A 14,890-nucleotide genomic window follows, 5' to 3' on the forward strand; every position below is an offset into this window, starting at 1 on the left:
AAAAAAAAAACAAAAGCTGATTTCTGAGTTTGTTTTCTTTTTTTAATTAGTTAATTTTTTTTTGAGCTGAATATAAATTCTTTATCAGTTTCTGTTTAGCAGAATGGAAAAAAAGGCCATATATGATTTCTTTTGTAATTTTTATATATTCTTACATACATATGCATGCATAGAAAACTATTTTTTTCAGTGAAAGTGTTCTTATTCAGACTCGTTTCTAATAGAGACTTAAATCTTCTTTAAGAATGATGTTATTCTGAGAAAGGGAATCATTTGCTTTCAAAACTGTTATAGCCCTCCTAACATTTTTGTTCCAACTGGTTAAGTGTTTAGAATGCTCTTGTTTTTTAACACTTTCGAGTCTGCTCAGTTCTCAATTATTTATTTTTCTAATCAGTTTTTGTTAGTATTGGGGTACTTCAAAAGTGCTCTCTGAACATGCTGTTTAATGTAATTCTGCTGTTGAGTACTTCTGGATGGTGTGCAAAGGCATCCTTCGTGTTCTGAGCTCTGTGGCCTTCAGAGCCATGGGAAAATGCAGCAAGCTTGGTGTCCACATAAGCAGACTGAAGTTCTGGGCCATTGTCAATTAAGATAGAAAAAGCAGTGGGGGGGAAAGGCAGGGGGATTTAAATAATACTTAAGTTACGGCCAAACTCTTGAAATTCAGTACTCTGTTTTCTACAATGTTTTGTGTTCTCACTATTGTAAGCTAAATGTAACTTAACCCCAAAAGCCAAGGAAGAAGTTCCTCTCCTTAGTACTGTCCTGACAAGAATATCTTCTTCTATCCCCATATCTCCTCTTTTAAAAACAGTAACAACAAAACTCAACAAAAAACAGCAAGAGAAAAAGACACGCATCCACAGAATGACTTACTGTCTGTGTTCTCTCTGAGATGCTCAGGAGAGTGTGAATGGAATGCTGTTTGGAAATGTCTGTATGTTCATTACAGTAGTAAGCCTACTATATGTTGTGTGGACTTTAAGAGAGTCTGAGTGTTACATGTGATCAGGAAGGGGAGCTCTTGTATCCATTACAAGGCTTAACTATTACAGTGGAGTACTGTCAGATAAATATGGCACTCATGGAGCTGATCAGTAACAGTAAAGTGAAGTCTTTATCTAAACACCCTTACACAGCTATTTCCAGATCTCTATCTTTCACCAAGGAATGACTAATGAGTAATCTCTGAGTGGTTATTATTGCAGATGTCTGTGCCTCTCAGGAAGCACCTATAGAACTGTGTCATCTGCCTGGCCACTTGGAGCTGGAGGCTGGTCCCATGAATGCTATAGCTTAGCACCAAAAGTAGATGTCTTGTGGTTGCTTATTGCTGTGTCACTCACCTGCCCTTAGGCAGATACATTTTTGTGCAGCTGATCAGTGAAACAGGACCAGAAATAATCTGGCTGAAAAGAAGTTAGCTGTTAACCCAGGCATGGCTCCTGATGCAGTTCACAAACACATGCTAGCACAAATCATAGAAGTGCTCAGGTTGGAAAAGACCTTAAAGATCAAAGGAGGAAGAAGCGCAGAAGCAGAGGGATGAGAAATACTTGAAAGTTTAAATGCCCCTCTAGCTTTGGTATGCTCAAATGTCTAAAGCTGTGTGGATGTGAAGACTGCTTCTGGGCATTCACCTGGACGTTCTGCTACAAACTTTTCCTCAGGCTGTATGTTTTAAGTAAATGTTTCTCTCTCACTCATGCATAACATGGGCCTCAGCCAAATAACTGACGTTTATGGAGGCTTACTTTTCTGAACTGTGATAGAGGCTGTACAGAACTGAGTGTTTGAAATTAGAATCATGAAACTGTTTAGTTTGGAAAAGATGTTCAAGATCATCAAGTCCAAACATCCCAACCATCCAACTATTCTCAACAGATTACTATTTCCCACCAAAACTTAATCCCTTTTTTCCCTCCTGGGCTACTTTCTACTTTGTTTCCCAAATACTCACTTGGGAAAAGTCACCAATGCTGAGATACAAAGTACCTTTGGCCATGGTTACTGTAATAGTTCACTTTTGCCACCAGTTGGTGCATGTAGCCAAAACATTGAAAGCACGTTTCATTAGCAGCAGGCAGACTTTGTGAACAGTCATTGCTTTCCCTGTGCTGGTAATGCAATGAACTGGTATAAGGGATGAAATAGTAATATGGGATGGGAGAGTTATACTTGGGATTGGTATGGATAGCTGAGCTGAGAACGCGAGGCAGTAACTTCCCTTGCATTTAAGTTGGTGCATCTGTTGGGAAAGGGAATTGTGTCCATGTAGATTTCTTTTCCTCTTTTAGCTGCCTGTTATGTCCCAGCTCAAAACAAACAAAAAACCAAAAAGCTATGTTGTAAATTGTTCAGTTAGGTGGCTATACAGGCATTCATACTGCTGTTGTTTGGGTCTGAGAAGCTGTCTGGAGAGGAGGGCTCTTGACAATGTAACTAGCTGAAATGTAAGCTGCTGCAGCCTGACTCAGTACTCACCAATAGACATGAGATGAAACAAATTTTTAGTGCTGTAATTAACATTTTATTGTAAAGGTGCTGTGATCTTGAGTGCATTGCAAATAACTCCCTGAAAACTTTTTTAAAACAGTCATTGAAATGAGGCTGAAAGTTCAAAATGGCATCTATGGGCATTTTTAATCCACCTAGTTTGGACTGCCTTAGTGGTAGCCTCAAGTGAGTGCTGGTGAGTCACTTGAAAGCCGTTACGTTTCAGGGAGGGAGGGTAAGAGTTCAGTTTTTAGCTGGATTGAGTCCTGGAATGATTCACCCTCCAGGAGTACATTTTCTGATGCCAGGGATGGATTAGGGTTGCGTGGCCAGAGACGGAGGGAGAAAGAGGATGGGCTGTAGATGCTAATGCTGCTTTGAGGCCCGATGCTGAGGTTCAGAGGAAGCTCAGAGGATTCTGTGTTAGGAGTTGACGGGACAATGAGAACAGCCAGAAAGGTGAACCAGAACAGTTACACGAAAGACTGAATAGGAAAAAGCCTTACTTGAAAGGAAAGATACGAGACTGTCATTTTTAATGCATACAGCTGTGTCATAAATGGCATTACTTGGTAGCGCTACATCATTGAGTATCTTTTGGTGATTGTGTGCTCCTCTGCTCAATTGTTTCCTTAGACTTTCAGTCTGTAATTGTCCTATTCTATTTGTTTGATTGCCTGGCAATGTAGACTATCTGTCCATCACATAGTAAGCAGACCCAGGCCAGTGATTCTGTGTATTTTGTCCTTCTGTCCTTCTTTCCCTCCTGCTCCCATTCTATCCTTTTGTATTGCTTTTGAACAGGAAAGGCAGTGGGTTTCGAGCACCTTCATGTTCTGTTGTCCAGCCTGTACTCACAACTTCATCTATTGGAGGCTGCTCATTCTTCACTGCTCATTCAGAATGTGGGACTTTAAACATAACTTCTCAGCTGATATCAGAAGAAAATTGTTGCAATTATAACTGTATCTCCTGGCCAAGCATCCCTTATGTTCTTTGCAATAATACTTGATCTTGCATATAGATTCATAGGTAAATTGAAGCATTTCAGAGCCTGAATGCATCTTCTTTGCATACTTCAGTTCTGTTGTAGTATTTCACTTTGGAATTAAACTTTTACTTCACACAAGCACATTTGATAGCTGTCTGTGTTATGCTGGGTTTTGTATTTCTTACAGAAAGAAATTCAAGCAATGAGTCAATGCAATCACCCCAATGTGGTGACCTATTACACATCGTTTGTGGTGAAGGATGAGCTTTGGCTGGTTATGAAGCTGCTAAGTGGGGGTAAGTTACTTCTTTTACTTGTTTAGCTGCAGGGAAATGGTATGAAATTTTCTAATGTGTGTTCTTTGAGTTAATTAACCTAAACCAAGCCAGGGGGGTCAAGAGAATCTTAATAGGATGGATCCTAAGATGTAGACATGCTGAATGTTAAAGCAAGACTGTACAAGCTTAAAAAGACTGTATATGTATATTGATATTACATACTAAGAATTGTTGTGATTAATTCAGTTGATCAAATTGTTGTCATTTTTTATTCTAAATCATTTTGTTACGACTGCATATTAAGGCTGTGTTTGGAAAAGTAATGGTGAGAATTAAGTCACTTCTGTCAATATGGCATTTTTTTGGAGTTACAAATACCCTCTATTAAAAAAACAAACCAACCAACCCACATATATTTCCAGTTCCTTATCCTTCCTAGGACAGGCCTTACACATATTGAATCATTTTTATTGCCTAAGCTAACTGAACACCTTTTACAGTTTTTTGTGGTATTAATAAATAGATTACAGCTTTATATGGATCTGGAAGAAGCAAAAGGGACTAAACTGAATGCACTTTAGGCTTGGAAAAGTGAAATCCAAAATAAGATGGTCCTAGCTGCCACATGGTGTTCTTCAAAATTAGTCTTGTTGGCAATAGACATCTGTATCATTATCCTAGAAAGCATGGGGGGCAGTCCTACATCACATTTGTTTTAATTATTCAGCTCTCTTGTTCTATTCACTCAAAAGCAGGCACTGAGAGGAACCAGTGATGATTTTTTTTTTTTTGAGAGGAATGTACTTTGAAGTGTTGAAAAGTGCCTGGATAGATAGAAGATATAGCGATAACTGAAATTTGTTGTCAAACTACATGTCAGTAGGAATGTAGACAACATTGGTCTTCAAAGATTATCTCCTAGTCTTGCAGCTGCCTGTTTATCATACATCATAAATTCATGAACTGTAACATAAGTTGGATAATAAACCGAAATGTGTTTGGTGCTTTTGTCTGTTTAAATTTAGTTTAGACTTGTATCTGTAGCTTATCAAGCAGGTTTTCCTAATGAACATTTACCATATTGTTGGTAAAAAACATTGCTCTTGTTTTTCGTTTGAATGAAAGTATGGTGTGCTTTATTCTAAGAACTAGTTAGCTGAAAAAATAAATAACAAGGAGAGAATGAAGAATTATGTCTTTTTCAAGAATCTGAAGTATTTTCTTTCTTACCTGGATTTGCAATGTAGGTTCAATGCTTGATATAATAAAGTATATTGTCAACAGAGGAGAGCACAGAAATGGTGTCCTTGAAGAACCCATAATAGCAACAATTCTTAAGGAGGTTTTGGAAGGTTTAGACTATCTGCACAAGAATGGGCAAATTCACAGGTAGGAGCACACATACAGTGAAAAATATTTTCAAAGTTGAATGTATAGGGTGCTGTTGATACTGGTCAGCTGCAGTTTTTTTTGGTTAAGCAAGTTCTATTGCTTGAATGCAAACAGTAATTCTTAAATGATAATGCTCAGGTAGCTGCTGTTAATCTTGACTGTAGTTTGTCACTAGTACTTTGTATTTTACTTTATTCTCTTTCCTTTTTATAGTTAAGATAGGCCTGTGCTGCACTAAGTCTGCAAAAATTGGTCTATATTCCTGTAACTGCTGGTATTCCAGAGATTTAATTTTACTTTAGTTTGTGGTGTGATCTGTGGCTTATAGTTGTATATTGTGTTGCATAATAAACCCATTCATTATCTGAGGCAATTGGACAATTCTGTGTAAATGTGAAATGTATTTCTTCCCTATAGTCAGTATTGTCTAATACCACTGCACAGATGTCTCTTTATGACCAACCAAAGTGAAGCTGGGACTGATATGAAAACTACATTTTGGTGTATACATATCTAAATGACTGTTTTCTTCTGTGTGTTCTCACTCTGCTGGCTTCCTCATTATAAATTGTGCTGATGCCCTTGGGTGATCTATATGCACGTATTATAATGATCAGCAGGTTGTTTCCACTGTTTGGAAGTTGGAAGGAAGTGCTGTGTTTTCACCTCCCTGATTAATTTTGCTGTAGTGAATTTGCCTTTTTATGAAAGTGCCAGCAAGGGGCTCTCTGTTTCTAGGTCTTGTCTTTACAAGAGAGGAGGAAAAAAAAATCACTGCAGACAGAAGTGAAAATGGTGGTAGCAGAGTAATAGTTATTTCGGTGCACTGCTTATGTCTTATCCTATAAATGAACTGCCTTTGTAAATAAAGAAGCTTCTTCCTTTTGCAGAGAGAAAATTGAGATAAACAGAGAAATAAAGAATTCTGCTTTGGAATTCCAAAGATCTGTCATAAAACTTAATTTGTAGCTTTTTATTAAGCTGATGTTGCTGCAGAAGGAATATCCATCAGCTTTTAGAGATAACAGGACCCGTTGAGGTCATATTTGGGAATTGCCCATGTACTCTTCTGAAGAAGCTTAAAAGAGATAAAGCTCCTTATTACATGTGAGATTTCTCCTTTTTATAATATCTAGTTTATAAACTGTACAATACCACTGAAGTGCTGATCTAAGGAATATGGTACACCTTCATTTAACCCTTGCATTTTGTAGGTGAAAGCTGTGATAGGTCAGGGAGTGCTTTTTTACGCAGTAATTGCCAGTTGGAGATGTTCCCAAAATTAATGGATTTTATTTTGTTGTTTCAATGCATTCTCCTTTATGTATGAGGAAGCAGGTTATGTTATATTCAATACCAAAATGTTAATTACTTTCAATAAATCTTGGAAAGCTTAATGCTTGTGGTATTTTATGTATGAAAGATTTATCCTGTGCATTAAGAATGGGATGTATGTTTCTATTAAGGAAAAAAAAAAGCAAACCAAAGCAATTAAACCCCCCCCAAAAGCCAGATTTTTTTTTTAATCTGAGTTATCTGAGTGAAATGTAAAATTGATAGTTGATGTTTAAGAATGCACCACATTTCTGACAGATTCAGTTTCAAGTAGCTTTTCATCATGGTATACCATAGAAAAACTTAATTCCATTGGGTAGAAATTTAGAGAAATCTACAAATGGTATTTACCATTTGTCTTTCTCAAAGATGAACAGGTCAAAGACAACTTTTTTTTTTCCCCTCAGTAGTGAAGCATTTGGATGTAAGGGTTTATTCTTGCTTTAAAGATCTGAAAGTTTGTGAGGTTATATTTGTAAAAGGAGGCAAAAGAGCTGGACCTCAGTATTTGTTCTAAAAACATATCCCTGAATTCTGCTCATTTTATGCCAAGGCCAATATGTGTGGTTGTACATAAAGATGGACTTCATGACTTTATTCTGCACTCTGTTTTATTGTAAAGAAGTTACATTTTATACTTCAGTTTCTGTTTCTGCCTTTAATACTTTCAAATGCTATCTTGTGAAATTAAGAAATATGAAGTTGTTTTGTCTTTTTTTACATAAAAATGAACATTCTTTACATAAAGGTAACTTCTTATTTGTACATTCTAGAGATTTGAAGGCTGGCAACATTCTTCTGGGTGAAGATGGCTCTGTACAAATAGCAGGTAATGACAGTGGTAGAGAAGTAGTGGCTAAATTAGAAGGTATTTGAAGCTGGTGTAGGGGCAATGTATACGAGTTTTTCTGTTGACTTTTAACTATTCCTTTTGAAGCACTGCAGCTGCAGGTCATCCAGTTTTAGAATGCTTGGTTAATAATATACGAGTTAGAAATTATTCAGTATTTTTTGTGTCCAATCAAATATACCAGGAAACGTCAGTGATCTCTTGTTTCCTTTTGAGTCACTCATATAGCTTAAAGTGCTTGCAAATGGTGGCAATTCTTATTTATAGCTTTATTTCACGAAATATTTCTGAAAGTAATTCTAATGGTGGGGATTGAAAAACCTTGTATGTATTGCCCTTTTGTAGGACATGATCTTTAAAGTAGTCACTGATGTGTGAGACTTCTCGCTGAGAATTTTTTACTGTTCTTCCCAGAGTACTCACAGGCCTTAACAGCTTATAACTCATAACCCAGGAATGAAACCTTACTGTTTAGTAGCCCTCAGTAATACGAATGGCTGTAACTGAAATTTCTGTTTCAAATAAAGGATGCTTTCAAAGTTCTGTGTAAACTTACCTTGTGAAGGGCTTGAATATTTTAGTGCCTGAAGTTTATGAAATGAGAAGGGAAAAGATTATCTGGCAGCTGAGACAGTTTTAATTCTTGTACTGGAGTTCAAGGCTTTTATAATAAATAGTCAATTCTACAGGCTTGACTTTTACTTATATATTTAATATTTATTTATTCACTTGTTTATACCTTGCAGTCATCTTCATTTTCTATAGTGCTTTAGGCAAACGATACTCCAGAATTTGTAGATCTTCTAGTACTCTAAAGGAGTAGATGTCCAGATAACCCACTTAATTGAAAATAGTAACAAAAAAGCTCAGAGAATCTCATGAGCAATCTGAAGAAAAAGCTGCTGACTTCTCATTGTAACTTTCACACGCAGTCAAATCTGCTGTCACAGTAATCAGAAACATTCAAGCACAAGCTTAATTTATCTTAGTTCAGCTCTAGCATGTGGTTTCTTGACCTTTTCCTCCTCCTTGCTGTAGACATCTTAAAGTAGTAAAGTTTTTATTGTGCTGCTAGAGTATGCTATATATGCAGGACTGAGGAATTTCAGTAGCTAAATAGATATGTGGAATGTCTTTCTGTCAGGTGTTGTTTCCATCCCGGGTTACTTCAGAATTTCAGCTAAAATGTGCACCAATATCAGACTTGTTTTGTTGTTGGGCAGCTGAACATTGCACACTAACTGAAAGGCAGTTTAAATGTCAGAGGCTGCATTTCTTCCTTGCTAATCTTTTTTGCCCTGATGAAGTAAAATCCCATTTGATCTTTGAAGAATAGATACTTGATTTGTAATCTAGCTGTTATGTTCTGGCTTCTTTTTAGTTTGTTAGAAGAACTTGTCTTTTGACTGCTCGTTCTGTTGCACCCCAAGTTTCTACGAGAAAAAGACTTGCCTATAATGCATACTGCTAATATACAGAGTAACATCTGAAAACAAAACTGTCCATTAGCATTTCATTGTTCTGAGGGGCTGTCATTCGCAAATGAAGCCCGGCCTATTGTTTCTCTGATAAAAGTTTTTGTACATACATTCTTCAAAGAAATTGAGTAGACCTTATGTTCTTCAAATAACAGGAATGGCTCTACAGAGACCTCTGATTACAGACCTCAGAGGTTCTTTACAGAGACTCTGTTCAGAGACTCTTTTCTCTAGAGGAAAAGAAGAATGCATACGTTTTCTTGTTCTGTTTAAAATTGACTATACTTATTTTTCAACTACCAAATCCCTCTGTACAGAGCAGGAAATTTTAGGCTTCCTATTCACAAATAAAATGTTAAGTATTTGCTACAGGCATATTGCTGTTATTAAACCTGTTGGGACTGTAAGATCTCATGTCTTGGACAAATAAGATGATTGATACTTCGTCGGGGTTACAGCCTTCTAAACCTGAATTGCCTAGCAGGAATCAAAATATTTAAGAAACCAGCAAAAGAACAGAAATAAGATGAAATAAAGAGCATACAACACGGAGGAATCATAGAGATTGGTGGAAATATTGTAGGAGGTGTGGGCGTATGCATGATGTGTTCAGTCCATACAAGAAAAATGAGTTTGAGTAAAACCCATAATAATAAAATATAGTGTGTTTTGAGGATTCTTGCAGAAGATTGCCCACTTTGCATTTGTGTATAGCCGTCTGTAGGAACATGCCCATTTCAGCAGAAGTTCTTAAAATGTTCACTCTTGTGCTAAATGATACCCTAAAAATAAGTTGTACCTAGGCCTCAGATGCTTAAGGTGAAAAAATCAGCAGGGTCAATTTTTTTAGGGACAAATGCCTGACCCTTCCTTAGCTTTAGTCTTAGGGTAAAATTTAGGGCCTCTTTTGAGTTGAGAAATTTGTTAGAGCAAACATTTTTTTGGTAGTCTGTGCCTTCTTTTGGCAGCTGCTTTGCAGCCCCACTGCCATGGAAGCAGTGGCCTTGTCACCCTCTCCCAACCTAGGGGGGTTGGCCTTGGCTGAGGCTTGGCCCAGTGCTGGTAAAAGAACCAGAAGAGAAATGGCTTTTGGGCTATGCTTATTTGGCCAGCCCATCTGCTCTGCTTACATTAATTCAGAATCCTTTACTATTACACTGGAATCATCACTTCCTGAAATTTATTTTTTCTTTAGTGTGACTTTTAGTAACTAACTCTAGATTATTCAGCGCTTTCCTTGTAATGTATTGACCTTTCCTCTTTATGAATTTTCTCTTCAGTTATTCTGTGTCCACTATATGGTAGAAATTTTGCCACTGTGGTATCTTGTCTGTTATTAAGCACTGTGTATTTCTGAAAGCTATGTCTGGAATGAGACATGAATGTCTTGTTTTTGCTGAGGAGCTGTCGAAGCATTCTTTCCCTTTTCAGAAGTGTACACTGCTTGACTAGAATTGTAGTGAAATGTTTGCTTGAATTGATGAAATGCTTATCACATCATTCCCAGTGAGGTGTTGCAAAACTTCCTTTTGAAGCTTATACAAGGGGGGATTTTCGCTTTGTTTTCGCTCGTTATTTCATTGTGTTCTCCTCCCCTTCTGTCTTGTGGCTTGTGTCTTTTTCAAAGATGATCAGAATTTTAATTTTGCATCTCGGTTCCTGGAAGGACTTTTAAACCTTCATTCGATACAAAGTATTTATCTTTGATACTGAATCATAGAATCATAGAATCACAAGGTTGGAAACGACCTATAAGATCATCTAGTCTAACCATCTTCTCATTACCACTGCTACCACAAGCTACTAAACCATATCTTGCAGCTCCTCATCCAAACACCTTTTAAACACTGCCAAGGATGGCCACTCCACCACCTCCCTGGGCAGCCATTCCAGTGCCTGACCACTCTCTGAGAGAAAAAGTTTTTCCTCATGTCTAACCTAAACCTCCTCTGGTACAATTTTCACCCATTTCCCCGGATCCTGTTCATTGCCTGGGAGAAGAGGCCAAATCCCTCTTCACCCCAACCTCCCTTCAGGAAGTTGTAGAGTGCAATGAGGTCTCTTCTGAGCCTCTTCTTCTCCAGACTAAACAATCCCAGCTCCCTCGGCTGCTCCTCATAAGACTTGTGCTCCAGACCTCTCACCAGTTTCGTTGTCCTTCTCTGGACACACTCCAGGGCCTCAATGTCTTTCCTGTAGTGAGGGACCCAAAACCGAACGTAATACTTGAGGTGTGACCTCACCGGTGCTGAGTAGAGAGGAATGATCACCTCCCTGCTCCTGCTGGCCATGCTATTTCTAATGCAGGCCAGGATGCCTTTGGTCCTCTTGGCCACCTGGGCACACTGTCGGCTCGTGTTCAGCTGAGCATCAATCAATGCCCCCAGATCCCTTTCCTCTTTGCAATCATCCAGCTCCTCATCCTCAAGCCTATAATGCTGCGTGGGGTTGTTGCAGCCAATGTGCAGGATCCAACACTTGGCCTTGTTGAACATCATCCCATTCACCTCAGCCCAGCGATCTAGCTTATCTAGGTCCCTCTGAAGGGCCTCCCTACCCTCAGGCAGATCAACACCACCTCCCAAGTTGGTGTCATCTGCAAACTTACTGAGGGTACATTCAATCCCCTCATCTAGGTCATCAATAAAGAGATTAAACAAGATGGGCCCCAGTACCGACCCCTGGGGGACATCACTTGAAATGGGTCGCCAGCTGGACTTAACTCCATTAACCACTACCTGTTGGGCACGGCCCCCTAGCCAGTTTCTTACCCAGAGGAGTGTATACCTGTCCAGACCACAGGCAGCCAGTTTCCCCAGAAGAAGCCTGTGAGAAGACATGATACTGAACAGACATGATTTTTTTTTGTATCTCAATTATGTGTTTATTTTTGCTTTCTGCTTATACAGTTTTTCTTCATATGCAGTACTGTTCTTCAAAAAATAGTTACAAATAACGGCATTGATATTAGGACATTCAAAATTTAAAAGTAGGTGTTTCTGAAGCTGTTCACCCTTCTCAGAAATTCAAATGAAATTCCTCCAATCTATAATTTACAGATCTTGGGAGGAAAAATGATTTGTTCTTATTCCTCAGATAAACTGCAGGGAAAGTTAAAAATACTTATGTTATTTGTGGTTTACTTCTCTCTTGTCTATTGTATTTGTGTGTTTTAATAATGTAGAAGAGGTCCAGAATTCCATGTTTAATGATCGTTTAATGGAAAGTAATGATAAAGCCTCCAAATCCAGACCACAAGGGTTATTCAGAATGCAAGCTTTATTGTGGCCACTGAAAAAAAAAAATAACAGTGGGGAGTGACTGTGTGAACTCAGTGTGCCTGTCCAGTGTTTCTGGAACAGGTTCTTCTGTAATGCTGTGGCCTAAATAAATTAATTTGAAAAAATAAAACAAACCTCCCACACCAAAACAAAAGAAATGTTTTCCACAGAGTTAGAGTTCTGTATGTTTGCCATGGTTAAAATGTGAGTAAATACTTTAGTTATGTAATCTCTGCTGATAATTTCAGAAAGAAAAAGATTATAGTCCAGACAGCCTAAGAATTAGTGCTGAAAAATAAATGTAAAAGGTATTATTTTAAGGGTTAAGAGTACCCAGCCTGAAAATGTTTATGCATTCTTTGAGCAACATGTGCTTGCTCAAATGTATGCTTGCCAAAGCATGGAGTAGAACTGTATTACCAGCACCAGTTCAACTAACTAAAAAATCTCTTTGGTCCAGAGACAACCTAAACTAATACCTTGTCATGACAAACATCTCTGGTTTGTCTAGCTGATATGCTGAGTTTGCTAAATGAGTATATGAAAGTAACGCCATTTTAAGAGCATATTTTGAATAGTAGGTCCTGTGTACATTTTGTCTTCTTAACTCCCGAGAAAGAATGTCTTGCTTTTTTTTCAGTTGTGGTTCTTTGATCTCAAGAGAACTGGCTTTGCTTCTACTGTGTGAAAACTTTTATTTGTTACTAGTAGTTTAACTGGTTATAACTTTTTTTTTTTCCTATGTCCCAGATTTTGGTGTTAGTGCATTTTTGGCTACAGGAGGTGATATGACTCGTAACAAAGTAAGGAAAACATTTGTTGGTACTCCATGTTGGATGGCCCCTGAAGTAATGGAGCAGGTATTACAAATATTTAAAATAAAAAATAAAATATCTTAGTCTTTAATTTTCAGAACTTCAGACATCACCACCTTGTTTTTTCCTTTCTGGCTCTATTCCAGGTGCGAGGTTATGACTTCAAGGCTGATATGTGGAGTTTTGGGATAACAGCCATTGAGTTAGCAACAGGAGCAGCACCTTATCACAAATATCCTCCTATGAAAGTAAATGTCACTTTACATTAATGCTGAAGTGTTCTGGATTTCAGATTGTGTGTTTAAACATTTTTGGTCATTGCAAATTTTTCTCTGTTGAGGAATGACTAAAGATAGGCCAATTTTGTAAATGGTGGTAAGGATCTGTAGGCAGCTGCATGAGGACAGTGATGTACAAGGTAAAGAGCAAGAAAACTGGGCTTTGGGCCTTTGTTACCAGCATTTACTTTGTATTTCATTCACTTCAGAGGAAATCAAAACAACAAAGGTAACGCTTCCTGATTCTGTTTTTATGCCTACTGGCTTTTAAACTAGTACAATGTAGAGGTTTTCTGAAAAAGTGTGCAAGTGATAATATGGAATTGCAAGTCTGGTATCTAAAACCTATTTTTAAAAGTAGGAGAAAGTTGCTGTTCGTTTTGTCAAACCAGAAAGTTTAGAATTTAAGTTACCCTTTAAAAATGAAATTTGTCATCTCAGTTTGGTGATTTAGTTGATGATTTATGTATTTTTTACTAGTTCTGATAAAGATAGTAACTGAGAGCTTTCTTGAAATGAGTTTTGTGATGTTGCTTTAAGAAAAGCTTGGACAATGTTGCCTTTCAGGGAAGCCTACTGGGGAAACACAGCAAACAAACAAAGCAGCTACTAAAAAAACCTTGTGGCTTTTTTTATTCCTGTGGTAACTACAAATTGTAAATGTTCATAAGTGAGAACATGTACCATCTTCTGTAATGTTAAGATGCTTAAATTGATAGCAATTGCTGTACATAGCACTATTTCTGTAAAGATGAAGTATGGTGCAGGATGGTGTCTAATATAACTGATAAAAGAATGAATATGATATTTTATTATCAGAACAGCCTCAAAACATATTTTGTTATTCAGGAGTAAAACCACCATAAGCGTCTGACTGAAGTACTTTAAATCTTGCAGTGGTCCACTTAAGTGTTGTGTATTTCTTAATTTGTGCAGCAGAAATGCTGATTGCAGCAACCTTGCTTACTATTCCTCTTTTTCTGTTTCACTCTTATCTGTCCACATTCCTCTCAGAAATCCAATGTCCACTGATGCTGCAACACCCAAGCAGAGTTTTTTTTTTTTTCAATACTTTGGAGTCTTCATGTTCACTTTTCTTTGGAGCATTGTGAAGTGGTGTTTGTATTATTAATTTTTCATGTATTTATTTATAAGAGTTATACCACTAATTGCTCTGAGGATTGTATAGAAATGCTATTTTGATGTGTTAGCACTACTTTGTTTTAATTGTAAATCAAGATATCTAAATATATGTACTCTGAAGAACGGTTATTCTCAATTTATACATCATCTGATTTGATTTTACTTACAATAATTTTTCTTGGGTTTACTGTAGGTGTTAATGCTGACGCTGCAAAATGACCCTCCCACTTTAGAAACTGGTGTTGAAGACAAGGAGATGATGAAAAAGTATGGCAAATCCTTTAGAAAATTAATTTCTTTATGCCTTCAAAAAGATCCTTCCAAAAGGTAGGTCTTTATTGCAATGTACAGTGTAACTATTTTTTTTAAATATAGCGACTATTTACAGCTCTATTTAAATATCATTGCCCTTTAGCGTATGGTTTGGATTTTGCAAATATCAGCATATATTCCTGTTAATGAGATATGATGGTGATGGATCACTAAAAGTTACCCTGAGGTTTGAAGTTGATTTGAGGCAGAACTTTCAAATTTTGATGTAGAAACTTGT

The 14,890-nt window shown here is 37.4% G+C and overlaps 1 protein-coding gene across 1 annotated transcript; it reads left to right on the plus strand.

Moving 5' to 3' along the window:
• Window positions 1–2,886: 2,886 nt before the first annotated feature.
• On the plus strand, window positions 2,887–14,686 carry LOC109368666 (STE20/SPS1-related proline-alanine-rich protein kinase-like). The gene is made up of 7 exons (XM_019617384.2): window positions 2,887–2,958; window positions 3,642–3,786; window positions 5,016–5,157; window positions 7,269–7,324; window positions 12,855–12,964; window positions 13,066–13,167; window positions 14,534–14,686. Exons 1-7 carry the CDS (start codon window positions 2,887–2,889, stop codon window positions 14,669–14,671), a joined length of 765 nt encoding a protein of 254 aa, XP_019472929.1. The 3' UTR covers window positions 14,672–14,686.
• Window positions 14,687–14,890: the final 204 nt, after the last annotated feature.

This window comes from Meleagris gallopavo, chromosome 7 (genome assembly GCF_000146605.3).
Source record: "Meleagris gallopavo isolate NT-WF06-2002-E0010 breed Aviagen turkey brand Nicholas breeding stock chromosome 7, Turkey_5.1, whole genome shotgun sequence".
Classification (NCBI taxonomy): Eukaryota; Metazoa; Chordata; class Aves; order Galliformes; family Phasianidae; genus Meleagris; species Meleagris gallopavo.

Coding starts and splice junctions, on each gene's coding strand:
- LOC109368666 (XM_019617384.2), top strand. CDS start 2,887: ATGCTGAGGTTCAGAGGAAGCTCAGAGGATTCTGTGTTAGGAGTTGAC. Junction 2,959..3,641: donor CAATGAGAACAGCCAGAAAG/GTGAACCAGAAC, acceptor CACATTTGATAG/CTGTCTGTGTTATGCTGGGT. Junction 12,965..13,065: donor CCCCTGAAGTAATGGAGCAG/GTATTACAAATA, acceptor GCTCTATTCCAG/GTGCGAGGTTATGACTTCAA.